The sequence below is a fragment of the Equus quagga genome, chromosome 14 (assembly GCF_021613505.1).
Source record: "Equus quagga isolate Etosha38 chromosome 14, UCLA_HA_Equagga_1.0, whole genome shotgun sequence".
NCBI lineage: Eukaryota > Metazoa > Chordata > Mammalia > Perissodactyla > Equidae > Equus > Equus quagga.
This window is the reverse complement of record NC_060280.1, coordinates 80743301-80757642: the sequence shown is the minus strand read 5'-3', so window position 1 is coordinate 80757642 and position 14342 is coordinate 80743301. Positions and strand designations below refer to the sequence as shown.

At 42.9% G+C, this 14342-nt stretch overlaps 1 protein-coding gene across 1 annotated transcript in view; it reads left to right on the top strand.

Annotated features, from left to right (window-relative positions):
* OPCML (opioid binding protein/cell adhesion molecule like) overlaps window positions 1–14342 on the top strand; it is a 453264-nt gene that overhangs the window by 238033 nt on the left and 200889 nt on the right. The window contains exon 2 of the mRNA XM_046637504.1: window positions 5369–5601. Coding sequence (XP_046493460.1) covers window positions 5369–5601 — 233 coding nt within the window. The remainder of the gene's footprint in view (window positions 1–5368; window positions 5602–14342) is intronic.

The window sequence follows — 14342 nt, the reverse complement described above, 5'->3', positions numbered from 1 at the left end:
GTTCTCAAACTGCACCAGGCACAGAATAAGCACTGTTAGATGTTAATTGTGATAGATTTGTAATGGATTCTGTCTTATCATGGACCAGTAGGTAGGGTTAGTTTGGAATGTAAGGATTTTAAATACCTGAAAGAGATTTCAAGAAGTCAGAAAGCTGTCAGTAATGTTGCTGGACTTTCCTCTTGCGTCTCCCTGATTTAGGATAACAACTTCTCCTCTATGTGCTGCCTGTTGAGGAAAGTTGAGAACATCGCCGTACACAGCAGGGAAGGAGCCAGGTGTGGAGGAGCACTTAGGCCTTAGAGTCCTTCCCTGAGCTCTTCTTCCTGCAGTTCAGAAGACAGTGAAAGAGTCTGTTGTAATGGAAGAAAGCAAAAAGCCTTGCAACTACACTTCTTCTGAAGTACAGAAACGTTATGAGGAAAATCACTGTCCTCAACCAACATCATCGTTCTCCCACAGTCATCACTCACGAGGTCCTAGGACTGCACAGACTCAGTGACCCAGCTCTGCCCCCCTGACCTCCAGAGAGAGAGATTGACCCAGTTATTCCTCTCTATTTGCCCTCTGTGCCCACTCCTGAAGCCCAGGTTTGAGATCAGGTGAACTGGGCCCTGCCCATCTACCTGGGGTTCATCTACCCCAGGGGTACACGAGGCAGTCCCAGGGCTGTGTGGCAGGGCACTGAGAGTGCTCTGGCCCTGGAGGGTAGATTTGGACTGACGTACTTCCAAGTCAGCTCCTACTAGACCCCATGGTAATTTGAGCTGGTTGCATGCACCCCAACCTGCATTTGTGGGTCTTACACAAGGGCAGTGATAGTTTTAAGGTAATACTTTCCAAGATCTCAAATTTCCTAAAATCAGCTGCCTGAGAAAGTGCCTGAGATTGAATTTAAATTTTGGCTCTCCTCCCTGACTGCTCCACTTTACTAATTGTCCAGGAGAGAATTTTCCTTCACTCTCTTTGTCACCTGCACCACCCACCTGTTCTCAGAGGACCGCTCTTGAAGGAGAGTCCCACCAAAGCACAGCAGAGAGGCACTGAAGGCCACAGCACATTATGTCACCAGTGACAAGTTCATGGCAAAGCTGGGGCCATCTCCATCTTGGAATTAGAAGTCAGAGAAGGAGATGTTTTCTACAGTGGGCAGTGTGATCTGGCATATTAAAATAAACAGTATTTCAATTTCCCGGCCTTCCTGAGTGTATTGGGTTAAACAAGATGCTTGTAAGTGAAAGAGTAGCAGGTCTTCAGCAGTCCTTTGGTGAGGCCTGGCCAAACGTTAGCAGCATCCTGTCCAGATGTGGAGAGACTGGATGAAATTAATGCTGGGTTACAAAGCCCCTTGCAAATCAGGTATTCTCTCATTCATTGCTTTAAAAGAAATTGAAGGAGAAACTAATTGAATTGTCAGCTGTGCAATCATTAAAATAATTTTTGAAGCTATATTACCATGTGATTTTTGGCATATATCTTTGAAAAGGTTCAAAGAATCGAGTGACATTGCTATACAAGATTTATATTTGCATCTCCTTGCTTATGTGATTAGGTTTCTCTCAAAGCAAAAATAGGAATAGAATTCATCCTGAGCTTTATTTCATTCTATCAGTAATGATCTTTGTCTACTATGTAATTTAAAAAAGCTTCATCTATCCCATTAAGAGCTATATTTCCGGTAAAAGTTTACATTTTATGTTTAATTATTACTTAACAACATGTACAGTATATTTATATTGTTTTGTCTATATTATCCTTGTAATGATAACTCATTCTGAAAGAAAATACTATTACTCAGAGCTTTATGGTCACAAAACATAAAAGAAATTTAAATTTCAATCTGTATATATAGTTGCAAATAAATATGATAGCTGATCAATAGAAGATTTTTAAGTATAAAACATTATATTAGGATAAAATCTTGTAGAAGGCAATGGAAACAAGTTTAAGTTTAAAAAAGTAACAATGCACATTTTGTGAGTAATAAGAGCTTATTCATGATTTTTGGAAATAGATATCGTGAGTATCAAATCACTAAGGTATTTAAATTGCATTGAACGTATATATCTGTGTATATATACGTATATATAAAGGGATATTTTGACATTTTAATTATAAAATGTGAATATTCTCCACAGAACATCCTTTACAACTATAACTTACATTTTAAAAATTATAGGGGCCGGCTCCGTGGCCAAGTGATTAAGTTCTCACGCTCCACTGCGGCGGCCCAGGGTTCAGACCCTGGGCGTGGACATGGCACCGCTCATCAGGCCACGTTGAGGCGGCGTCCCGCATCCCACAACTAGAAGGACCTGCAGCTAGGATATACAACTGTGTATAGGGGGAATTTGGGGAGATAAAGCAGAAAAAAAAAAAAAAAGGGAAGAAAATTGGCAACAGTTGTTAGCTCAGGTGCCAATCTTTAAAAAAAAAAATAAAAACATTAAAAAAAATTATGAAGATCTCTTCTTGCCATACTTTGAAAGCACCTACTTATCACCCCACCCCTACCTCCTGCCCACCCACACCTGCTGAGTGACAGGTGGGCCTGTACATAGGAACGACCTCTCTGATTGAAAGCTAATATTATTTTTATTCCTCCTACCAAGCAGGGAGAGTACCTTGCTAGACTGAGTGCTGTCCCCCTTGAACAGAAGCTGTCATTTTGGTGCTCCAGTATCATTCTGTTCTCTTGAGTGTTCAGGCTGTGTCAGGCTGGTCACTTTCTTTCAAGGGAAAAGAGCATGTCCAAAATGTGTGCCCTCTCTCCTCCGTTGTCAGTGTGTTTGGCGATCTTCTTGTCTCCTGGGCCCTATGGGAAGGATCTCTCTCTGCTCTCAGTGAAAATGGGATCAGAGTTGGTGAAGTAGGGCGGTGTTTTTCCCTGTCTCCTCCCCCGGACTCACGTTCTTCCTCCCCAGGAGGCACACCTCGTACCCTCTCTGCTTGGACATATGGATATCCAGGAAGCAGCCTGGCTGCTAATTGCACCTTCCCTTTTGTCCAGAGATCGCAACTCAGATTCTGACTAGAGGGTTGAGTAGTCAGGGGGCACACCTAGGCCCCTTTAACCGTGCCATTCATTGCAAACTCACATTTATAAAGGATTCCCTTCTCTCAATTTTCCATTACAGATTCTAAGTTCATGGGGCACAAATGCAAATTTTCCTCCTGACCAGCAGGCACAATTATTTCTTCATTAAACCTGATAGCCTGCAGGTCATACACACCAAAAAGCCAATTCTTTTTTTGTCCAGAGCCTCCAGTTGTTGGGAAGGGTAGGTGAGAGGCATGACCGGTAGAGCTTGCCTCTCTATCTTCATGACAACAGAGGCGACATCAGCCACGTTGTTCTCACAGGGCCTAGGGAGGGGAGGGAAGGAGGAACTCTGCCTGACTGTTTTCTCTTTCCCTCTCCTGACATCTTAGAGGTAGCCACAATTTACTCAAAAATTGTTGGCTTTCTTTGAAGAAGCTTTTTAGTTTGATGTAGTCCTCATTTGTTTATTTTTTTCTTTTGTTTCCTTTGCCCGAGTAGACATGGTATTCAAAAAGATACTGCTAAGACCAATGTCAAAGAGTGTACTGCCTGTGTTTTCTTTTAGGAGTTTTATGGTTTCAGGTCTTACATTCAAGTCTTTTATCCATTTTAAGTTAATTTTTGTGTATGGTGTAAGATAATGGTCTACTTTCATTCTTTTGCATGTGGCTGTCCAGTTTTCCAATACCAGCAAAATGAAAAGACAACCTACTGATGGGGAGAAGATAATTTCAAATCATATATCTGATAAGGGGTTAATATCTAGAATATATAAAGAACTCATACAACTCAACAAAAACAAAAGACAACCTGATTAAAAAATGGCCAGAGATGAACAGATCTTTTTTTAAAGACAATATACAGATATACAGATGGACAACAGGCACGTGAAAATATGTTCAATATCACTAATTATTAGGGAAATGCAAAACAAAACCTTAATGAGATATCACCCCATGCCTGTCAGAATAGTTATTATTAAAAAGACAAGAAATAAGTATTGGAGAGGCGGTGGAGAAAAGGGATCTCTTGTACACTGAAGTGTAAACTGGTGTGTCATCTATGGAAAATAATATAAATATTCCTCAAAAAATAAAAAATAAAACTACGATAAGAGCCAGCTATTCCACATCTGTATATTTATCCAAAGAACACAAAAACACTAATTCAAGAAGATATGTGCATCCCTATGTTCATTGCAGCATTATTCACAATAGCCATGACTTGGAACTTGGAAGCAACCTAAGTGCCCATCAATGGATGAAGGGATAAAGAAGATGTGGTATATATACATATATAATGGAATACTACTCAGCCATAAAAAAAACAAAATCGTGTCATTTGAAACCACATGGCTGGACGTTGAGGGTATTATACCAAGCAAAATAAGTCAGACAGAGAAAGACAAATACTATATGATTTCACTCATATATGGAAGGTAAAACAACAACAACAAACAAACCTAGAGATACAGATAACAGATTGGTGGTTACCAGAGGGAAGGGTCAGAGGGGAAGGGTGAAAGGGGTAAAGGGGCACATGGGTGTGGTGATGGATGGAAACTAGACTTTTGGTGGTGAACACAATGTAGTCTATACAGAATTTGAAATACAATGATGTACACATGACATTTATATGTTATAAACCAATGCTACCTCAATAAAAAGTAATTATTGGCTTTCTAAGTGGATTTCCCCAAAGCACGTTACAGATTGTAGTTTGCAGGCTTTGGGCAGGTTAGGGGCACAAGGAGATTATCAACACCAGGGAGGTCTGGAGGTAATTATGTTCACTTTTTACCAACAACAAGTTAAGTATTTGCTTTGTAGATTATCTGTGACCTATTTGAACTACTGATCCACTTTCTCTTTGCTATACCCCTGGGCCACTTCTCCCACAAGGCGGTAAATGTACTCAAGAAATATAAACTAATTTTGTATAAGCCTAGGGGAAAAAATAAGATGGAAAGCAAATACACAGCAAGGATATTCACATAATACATTCGTAAGTCAAATAGAAATGATTTTGTATCATCAGTTCTTCAGGATGATTCAGACCACTGTTACCCAATATTTAGGATGTTTCATCAATAATTGATTGTTTCCTTTTAGCACTGGGTTATGTTGTTTCATTTACTCCTTGAAATACAACAACCACATTTATAATATAATCTCTCAATATTCTTTTTCCCTCCTTCCCCACTTCTTTCTTCCCTCCTGCCTTCCTCAATGTTCCCCTCCTCCTTCCCTCTCCTCCCCTACTCCCGCTACTTTCTTCCCCCTACTTCCCCCATCCCCTCTCATCTCCCCTTCCCCTCACTCACAGGTGTACCATAGATGACCGAGTCACCCGAGTGGCCTGGCTAAACCGCAGCACCATCCTATATGCCGGGAATGACAAGTGGTCCATAGACCCTCGTGTGATCATCTTGGTCAACACACCAACCCAGTACAGCATCATGATCCAGAACGTGGATGTATATGATGAGGGCCCATACACCTGCTCTGTGCAGACGGACAACCACCCCAAAACTTCCCGGGTTCACCTCATAGTTCAAGGTGAGTGACAGCTAAGATTTGGGCATTGGCCTTCCCGTCAACGGTGGACGGGAAGCATAATCTCGGTCTTTGCTTCTACTCATGTATGAAGACATAAAAAGACATTTTTCTCTATAGAATTCAGAGATAGAGTGTGTGTCCTGGATTCCTTTCCACCTGCTGGGTTTTTGATAAGTACTGAATATCTTCACAAAGTTTCTCAATTGTATGTCTGGCTCTTCTGTTCTTATCAAGAAGTTGTTTGGCATGTGCTGTCTGAGCTCTCTTAAGTTACATAGCACTCTGGAATTGGGGCAAGATGTATTAAAAGATAGATATGGTAATACTCTCTGTGCCTTTTAATTATGTTTCATAGGCTTATTTCATAGTAAAAGGTTAATAATATTGATGTCAAATCATGTGACTGACTGCTTTTGGATAGTTGATGGTTGTGTATGTTGGAAGGGGTTCCGAGTGCTGTTCAGTCAGATCCTCGTTGGCATTGCTGCTGTGTCTCTGCGCTCTTTCTTAGCCCCACAGTGGAGCTGAGATCAAGAGGGATATTAGTCAAAATGATATCTCCAGCTCTATGTTGGAAATAAATCTATATAATTAGAAAAAGTGGGGGAGGAATTTCCTAACATCCTCTGCCAGTCTGCCTTAAAAAATCTGAGTCAGTACAACCCAGGCTTAGTACTTAATAGTTTTTCATTTGAATTTTACTTTGTGGGAAAAAAACAGGGCTGAAGAAATATCAAAATTTCAGATATCAAATATTAAGAATTAAAAACACATTCAGATAGCAATGCTGAAAATTTGAAAACCATTTTAAAACAAGGCAGCGATACAAATGAACTTATTTTGAACTGCCCCCAACTAACCCCTCCCCCCCCACCACTATGCAAAGCAATTTCTGTCAGGTGTTGCCTCGTGGTAGCAATGAAGTGCTAAGCAGACTAGTTCCCATCCCCCATTGACACAGCCTTCCTCCACCAGATAAGAGACTTGGGTGGGCCTTTCTCAAAGTCTCCTACACTGATGTCTTGGGGCCATACACTGAGCTCTGGGAAGGAGTTCTTGTGTGGGATTAAGTCTGTAGTAACTGCCTTTTATCAGACGCCATCTGCAGAAGATTCAACAGTTCTTTTTCAGTTTGTGAAGTGTGCATGGCATCCTTGCTTAGCTAATATGATTCCCTCACTCCCGCCTTTCTAGAAAAATAAGCTTGCTCATTTTAGTTGGTTTCATGGAGAGTTTGAGTAGGAGTTAGCATCCCCTCATGCTTCAGTCACTTGTACAATTCAGGATGGCCATTTTTTTTTTTTTTTTTTTGGCTAGAGCGGCTCTGTGGCCCACTTGTAATGGTATGTGCTGGGCCAGAGATCTGTCTGCTGCAGCTTCCGTTCTCCAGCAGGCCCTGGTGCTGCCATATTGCTGAAAGCCTTGCCTCGGTTCAGCCTCCCAGCCCTTCTCTCATCCCCACTTGCTTTCAGATGCCCACATCAGCCTATGATACAACAGCCGCCAGTACACTCTACTATTTCCATTGTCCATCCATGTCCCACCCAGGGGTATGGCTGGGTGATGATCACTGCTTTGGAGCTACAAGACGGCCCACCATCTGGAGATAAAGACAACTGTCATGTCTGATGCATCTCCTCAGAGGATGGTGGAGGCGGTAGGTGGGATCAGTCATCTGAGATCAGCTGGAATGTCTGTTGTAAGTTTCTGGGGGTGCATAAGACAAGGGATTGTGAGTTCTCACTACCCTGCCTGCCACCTGGGCTTAGTTCCAGAGGAGCTGAAATCCTCTGCAATGGAAGTGGCATGTCCATGGCACCTTCATGGCCTTGACAGCAAAGTTATCTGAAAATTCAGGAAATGCCCCACTGAAATTAAAAAGAACTGTCAGGCACTGTGCAGAGACAGACTCCCATAGAACAAAGCTATCACTTTTCAGGAAATAAGACAGATTGCGTAAGCGTGTCAAAGTCAATATAGGCCATAAAGGGATAGTAATGCAGAGCTTCAGCATATTCTTCATGAGGCACTCGGAACAATTCCTTGGGCTGGATATGGAAGCCAATGGTGTCTCCCTGAGGGCCTCATCCCTTTGGGTCAGAAGGAGACTGAGAACAGGCAAGATTCAGAGCAGTGGAGTCTTTAATTCCAGATGTCAGTTCCTCACAGGCTCCTCATTTCAGGCCAAGCAGCTCTGATAGCTCAGGGCATCTGAGGCGGCCTGGGAAACCCGATGCAAAGGACCAGGCAGAGTGGAGGTGCAAGGGGAGAACCTTCTCTTGGAGCACTTAGCTGACTGGTCTTTCCATTTGCTGAGAGGTTGAAAGAAGCAGCTCAGGGGGCCACGTTCTCTTCTGTCTTGGTTAGCAAGGGGGTGACTTGTCCTTTCTTTGGAGACCAGGTGAATTTCCAGTGGGTGGAAGCAGAGACCTCCCTGCTCAATTAGAAAGAAGCCCAAGAGTCCTCTTCTTCCCAGCAGCTATGGGCTTTTGTCCAGGCTATAGATCAATTTTTCAGACTTCGTGTTAGTTCAGGTTAGATAAAGATAATGAAAGTTCCCTAATCCTCTTAAAGAAGATTTATCTGACTGAGTAGAAAGCTTTTGGAATACAATAAAGCATGTAGAAAACTGAAGCCTAATCTTGCCTTTAATTTCCAACTGCTGATGGATATTGATTTTGCAATGAGAAAAACTAAAAAATTTCCGAGCTGCAACTTGTCTGTTAAAAAAAAAAAAAAAAAAAACTTTATTTGTCTTCTGTCCATTTGAGAATGTTAGGATCTCATCACCCCTGCCACCCAAGTGCCATTAGCAGAAGGGATAGCAACCCCACAGGGTCCCCGCTTTGCTGCTCCCTGTTCCTGCAGCGTGAGGAACTCACAGACGCCCTGTTACTAACCTCGGAGGCTGTCCTTTACCATTTTATAGGTGGCCTTTGCCACGTAGCTAATGGAATTAATTTCCAAGTCCTTCTCTTTGAAAGAAGAAGCTGCTTTCATTAAAATATTATTACTGATACCCAAGGTACATCTTGGCCATTGATGCGATAATTTCAAGGCACCGTGTGAGTGTGGCAATCGTGTGACCTGGACCATATCCCTAGGTGTAAAGGAAATCCAGAGCAAGGGAGAAGTGTCCCTGTGGAGTCACATTAGTCAGGGTAGGCAGGAAAATCAATCTGGCTGCCCTGTATAGGTTGGGGTGAAGTGAACAGAAGCTGGAGGTACAAGGATGGGCAATAAGTTACTTCTATCACTCAAAATATGTGACTGGAGCAGGCTGTAGGTCTACCTATAGAAATGGAGGAGGTTCCTCCAAGAGATATTGTCTGAGGGAAATTGAGAGGGGTAATCCTAATCTCTCAAAAGAGGAAGAATTCAAAGGATATCATCCACATTTTTGAGTTTGGGGAAATGTTGATGGCCTCACTGGTAGTTGTGGAGTTAGGATTCTATGCCACTAGGAAAGGAAAGTGTTAGGCTTGCTAGGTTTAAGGATAAAAGAAACACAAACATTACACAGATATTATGGAACTAAGGAACAGGTGTAGCTTGAGACCAGAAGGGGTCTATTTGAGATTCATCGTGAGTTTACTAGCATGAGAGTAGATAAGTTTTCTGAGATTAGCTATTCCTGGAGAACAGCAGGAACCACAATTTATTTATATCTATCCCCAGCACATAGCACACTGTCTGAGGCATACTAGGCATTCAGCAAATGTTTGTAAAATGAACAGATTGGTAGAGCAAATGACGTGGCATATGAAGGCAGCGATCATAAGGCCCCTTCAAGTAGATAGGGGTGGGGATTGAGTCAGACACTGTCCAGATGACTTGGAGTGGGCAGTAATGGGGAACAGTTCCCTGGGGGGAGGAGGGTCTTCAATGTGACAAGCTAAGAGATATGTTACAACAGGGATAACATGACTTCCATGCGTTTATTAGTACTTTATGGCACCAGTCACAATCTTTGTCTCATTTGACCCTCACAACAAGCCCTGGGAGGCTGCAGTGCGGAGATGTTATCTCCATTTTGCAAATTAGATAACTGCAGCTCATGGAGGTCAAGAGGCCACCAGGTCCCCTGGAGTAGGTAGCAGAGCTGGCTCTTGAACCCTGGCCAAATGGCTCCAAGATCAGCATCTCTCCCGCATGCTCCACCACCTCCACAGCCAACCATGTCTAGAGTCATTTCTCCAATCTAGACTCATGGCAATTTTCCAATTATCCTTTCTTTTCTCCCCCCATTTTTCTGCTGCTGATATTGCAATATACCCGCAGAAATTGAGGACAAGACTCAAGAAAGAAAATTAGCAGCGGGAGTGGGAAGTCAAAGCTACAATAAATGGTGTAGAGAGGCTGAGAGAAAGGCAGAGAAGAGAATTAATCTACTACTAGCTCATTCCTCCGGGAATACACATTGTAAATGTTATCTCTTTATCCTATGTAAGTACCCAAATCTCTGGCCCCTTTGAGAATCCTGGATGTAATTGTCATTCTAACTGTCACAAACCCTTCAGCATTCTGAAACTATGTGGATATCCTCACATCAAAGTAGCTGTTGTCATTCTTAGGGATGGATAGGCAGGAAGACCTGATGGATCTCTGCTCCTTTGATGGCGATCTTCTCTACCTGCTCTCTTGTCTAATTCAGAAACCTGTTTATTAGCTGATATTTCCTTCCATGGAATGAACTTCTCTTGCTAAGCCCAATCTTATGCAAAGGACTAGAAATAACGAATTATGTTAATTTCTCACATCTGAGACTCCACAGGAAGCTTATGCAACTTCTGTGTCTGCAAAAGATTTTGGGTCTTTGAGCCTGGAGTCAGTTCAGGTGAGACTGGTTGGTTCCCAAAGTTGAGTTTAGCAGGTTGGGAAGTCTGATTTACCAAGCAGTCCGGTCCCAGGTTCTGCTGAGTGCCAGCGGACCCCTGCATGGGGCACATGATGGATAAACCTTGTCTCCATTGATCCTCACACCAAGCCTACAGAGTTGACATCAAATTCACAAATAACGAAACTGAGGCTTAGAAAGATGAAAAACTTGTCCCAAGACGATGGAGCTACTAAATGCTTTAAATTCCCTTCACTAGACTTGTCTCTAGAGAAAAGCTATCAAAATACAAATACTTTACATGCCTTATCTCTTTTGATTACTCTTCACAAAAGCCCTGGCTACAGAACAGAGAGTCACTGCATGGTGGAGATTCAGAGTCAAAGCGATCTGTCCAAGTTACACTAGCTCCTAAGCGCCAAAGCGCCACTTCACGCCAGGTGTTTTTATTCCAGGTTCAGTATTTTTTTCACATGCTGGCTTGCTCACTCATAGCTGAGAAAAGGACAGGTAAATGTTACTGCTTGTGAGAAAAATACAGACGTTCTGAGGTGCTACGGAGAAAGGTGGGGACTAAAGAGGCAATTGCTGAGGTGGGGTGGGTGCTGGTGGGGCCGGGGCCTCTCAGCGGGACAGAGGGAGGAGGTCTCCCGCAGGGCCAGGGCTGCAGCCGTGCCCAAAGGCTGCAGGTTTGCCAAGGACCTGCCGATTTCAACACTTCCGTTGTAACTAACCTCTTTTTTCTGCTATTTTTCCCCTCTTCTCCCAAATATTACAGTCATTTAAATTAACATGTGTAATTGTGGGCCTAAAGAAAGGCAGGCAGTCAACCTGAAATAAATTTAATTTATTCAGCCTCTATTTTAAATTATAATCACACTTGCTCTTCACAGAGGCAGGGTGGAAAAGTGGAAAAGAACAAGGCTGGGCATCAAAACACTCACTCCCCAGCCTGAGCTGTGCCTCTGACAGCCAGGCCTATGTCTTTGGGAAGTCCCCTTCCTGGCTTCTTATCCTGGGGTGAAGAATAAAATTGAGTGTAATTGATTTTCTTTAGGTACACACTTGCATACCTTAATCCTATGTATATTATTCTTATTATTTGAAAATAAGATTCTGAAAAGGGGTCTTTAGGCTACAAATTCTATGTATGTGGACACAGGCCAAAGGGTCCACAGTGCAAAATAGGTGTCAGAACTTCTCTGGGCTTCATTTCCTTGGTTTTGAAAAGGAAGGGTTGGACTGACACGTAAGGAAGTCCTTTCTAGCTGTTGCATTTTATTGTTTGTTAATGTAATTTCTCTGGAGGATTTTTTGCATCCTGGTGTCTCTGTCCTCCACGTCTTCTCTGCCTTCACCCACAGATAGGGCAATCAGAAGGTTGGCTCTTATTCTCTTTCTTATCCGTATTTTCTTCAGAGCCCTGGGATTTGAGGTCTGCTTCCTAACCCCAGTATTTAGTGGTGACTCTGAGCATTGCTCACCCACGTTGGCAGTGGCTTGCTCTTTGGTTGAAGAGAGTGAAAAAGAAAGACACCACCTCTATCCTGTTCCACTCTGACAGTTGGTACCCCACATCAAACAGTGTTATATATACTAACATTCTTAATTTAAGGACCGAGTAAACTACGAAGGCAGCTACAGCTTAGAAGGAATCAGGAATGAAGTTGTCGCCCTCTGCACTCAATAAAGGAGGGTGTGTCAAGAGTCCTCCTTCCCAAAAAGGATGTCCCCAGGCCAGCTCCCTCCATGCCTGACCTGGTTCTCCTGCCTCATGGCTGGAAGGAGGCCCCATCCTATTCCTCAAAACAATCCTATGCCTTCCCTCAGACTGTGTTACTCAGCCGTTATCTGAATTTGACACATCACGTAGCCAGAATAGAATTGATGTTCACCTCCGCTGAATCTCCTCAGTTGCAACACCTTTCATGACATCATGTGTAGTTGGTGACAACACAGTCCAAAGCACATTTTATAAAAAGGGATATTTCTCCTTTTATCAATTATCTACTCCCATTATTGTGAGGAGAAATATGAGGCTTTGTTCTGCTCTGCTTAGAAGCCAAGATCTTAACACACACACATACTCACACACAGTCACACAGGCATGCACACACAGTTTTCACGGGTTTCATGGCTATCTCTTTTGTGGCTTCTGGAATTCCACCCCACCTTACATCAAATATGTAGTTTCAGCTCCCTCTAGATGTGGGGGATATATGCTCGATTTCTCCTGTAACACGTATAATCTTTTAATTACAGAACAGGAAGAGTTGGAATTTTCTAAGGTGAATGAGACCGAAGCAAAATGTGACCTTGGATGAACACATTGTCAGGGCTGAAGACGTTTTGGCCCTGTCTGCCAAGAGGGCGACAGATCCAGTTGAGAGTCCTGGTGCTGAAAGTGTGTGGGCTTGTTTAGAGGAAAAGGCAGAGAGAGACTCTTCCACATGATGCAAGACGGTGCTGCCAGTCCTGGCACCTGGTTTGGTGATATGTCCAGTAGCCAGAAAGAGAAGTGGCGGGGCTTGGAGCTGTCATCTGCCTTATTTGCAACAGAATTAAATAAACGGAACAGTCATAAATTCTGTTCTCAAAATCATCACTGATATGGAGATGGAAGGGACAATGAAATGCCTGTTATGTTTTACATGATTTGCATGGTGATCTCAGCTTATTTCCTAAGAGTCTAGTCTGTCAATAGCTCAAGTAAATACAAAGACATCTTTCCTGTTGCTGTGAGCAGGGGAAGCAATCACACTTTAGAAGGGTAAATTAGTGAATGTTCATAAATTTTCCCAATAGATTAATGTCCATCATGACCCCGATATCGTCAGGATCCCACATCCGATTTCAGCCTTCAGCACCCACAAGATTACTTAGTCACAGCTTGGCGTCAGGGTGGTCTGCGGTTCAGAGTTGTGATACTTTCCCGTATGTAGCATGGGTGCACATATTTGCAGAGTCTGAAACCTGGTTTTGAGCCTTGAGCTGACAAGTTTTACCTCAAACTCAGTGTCTTGGTGACAATAACTATCCTTTGTACTTCTATTTTGGCTTCTCATAAAGGTATTAAAAAGCCGTTGACTATTCTCTCACCAATAATTCTCCTCTATAGGTAAAGAAATTGAAAGGCAATAGAAATGAAGTACAATAATTACAAGGAAAGCAGGCAAGGCTTTGTTTTTAGTCATTATAAGCCGTGGCTAGCAGTCTTTTTATAGACACTGTCTGGTTCTGTTTTCCGGTTAACCTCAGAAGGTGGGGTGCATTTTCCTAATTTTTTGAATGAGGAAACTGAGACTCAGAGAGGCTGAGAAACGTGCCTTAGGTCACCAGCTGATAAGTACAGAGCTGTGCTTTGAGCTCTGCGCAGTCTATAGTGGAATACTGCACTTAACACCTACGTGGAACTTCCTCTTGATTCCATCCCTTTTACACTAGCAGGCCAGACTGACACCCCAGGTCACTTACAATACGCATGATTTCCTTGCCAGCTTCTCTCTGTTTCAAGCCTTTCAGTCTAATATCTCTGCAGTCGGGATCTGTCCTCCTTAAACCCTTTTTCTCCTATTGTTTTTTCTGCTTTTTTTTCCTCCCCAAATCTCCCCAGTACATAGTTGTATATTTTTTAGTTGTGGATCCTTCTAGTTGTGGCATGTGGGATGCCACCTCAGCGTGGGCTGACGAGCGGTCCCATATCCTCACCCAGGATCCGAACCAGCGAAACCCTGAGCAGCTGAAGCAGAGCGCGTGAACTTAACCACTTGGCCACGGGGCCGGGCCCTTCTCCTTCTATTTTATTTATCCTCATAATTAGAACTTCCTTCTTGCAGTTACTATCATTGACTCCTAAAGCTACACTTCCAGTCCTTAATTTCTTCACTAGTGCCAGTCTCTTATT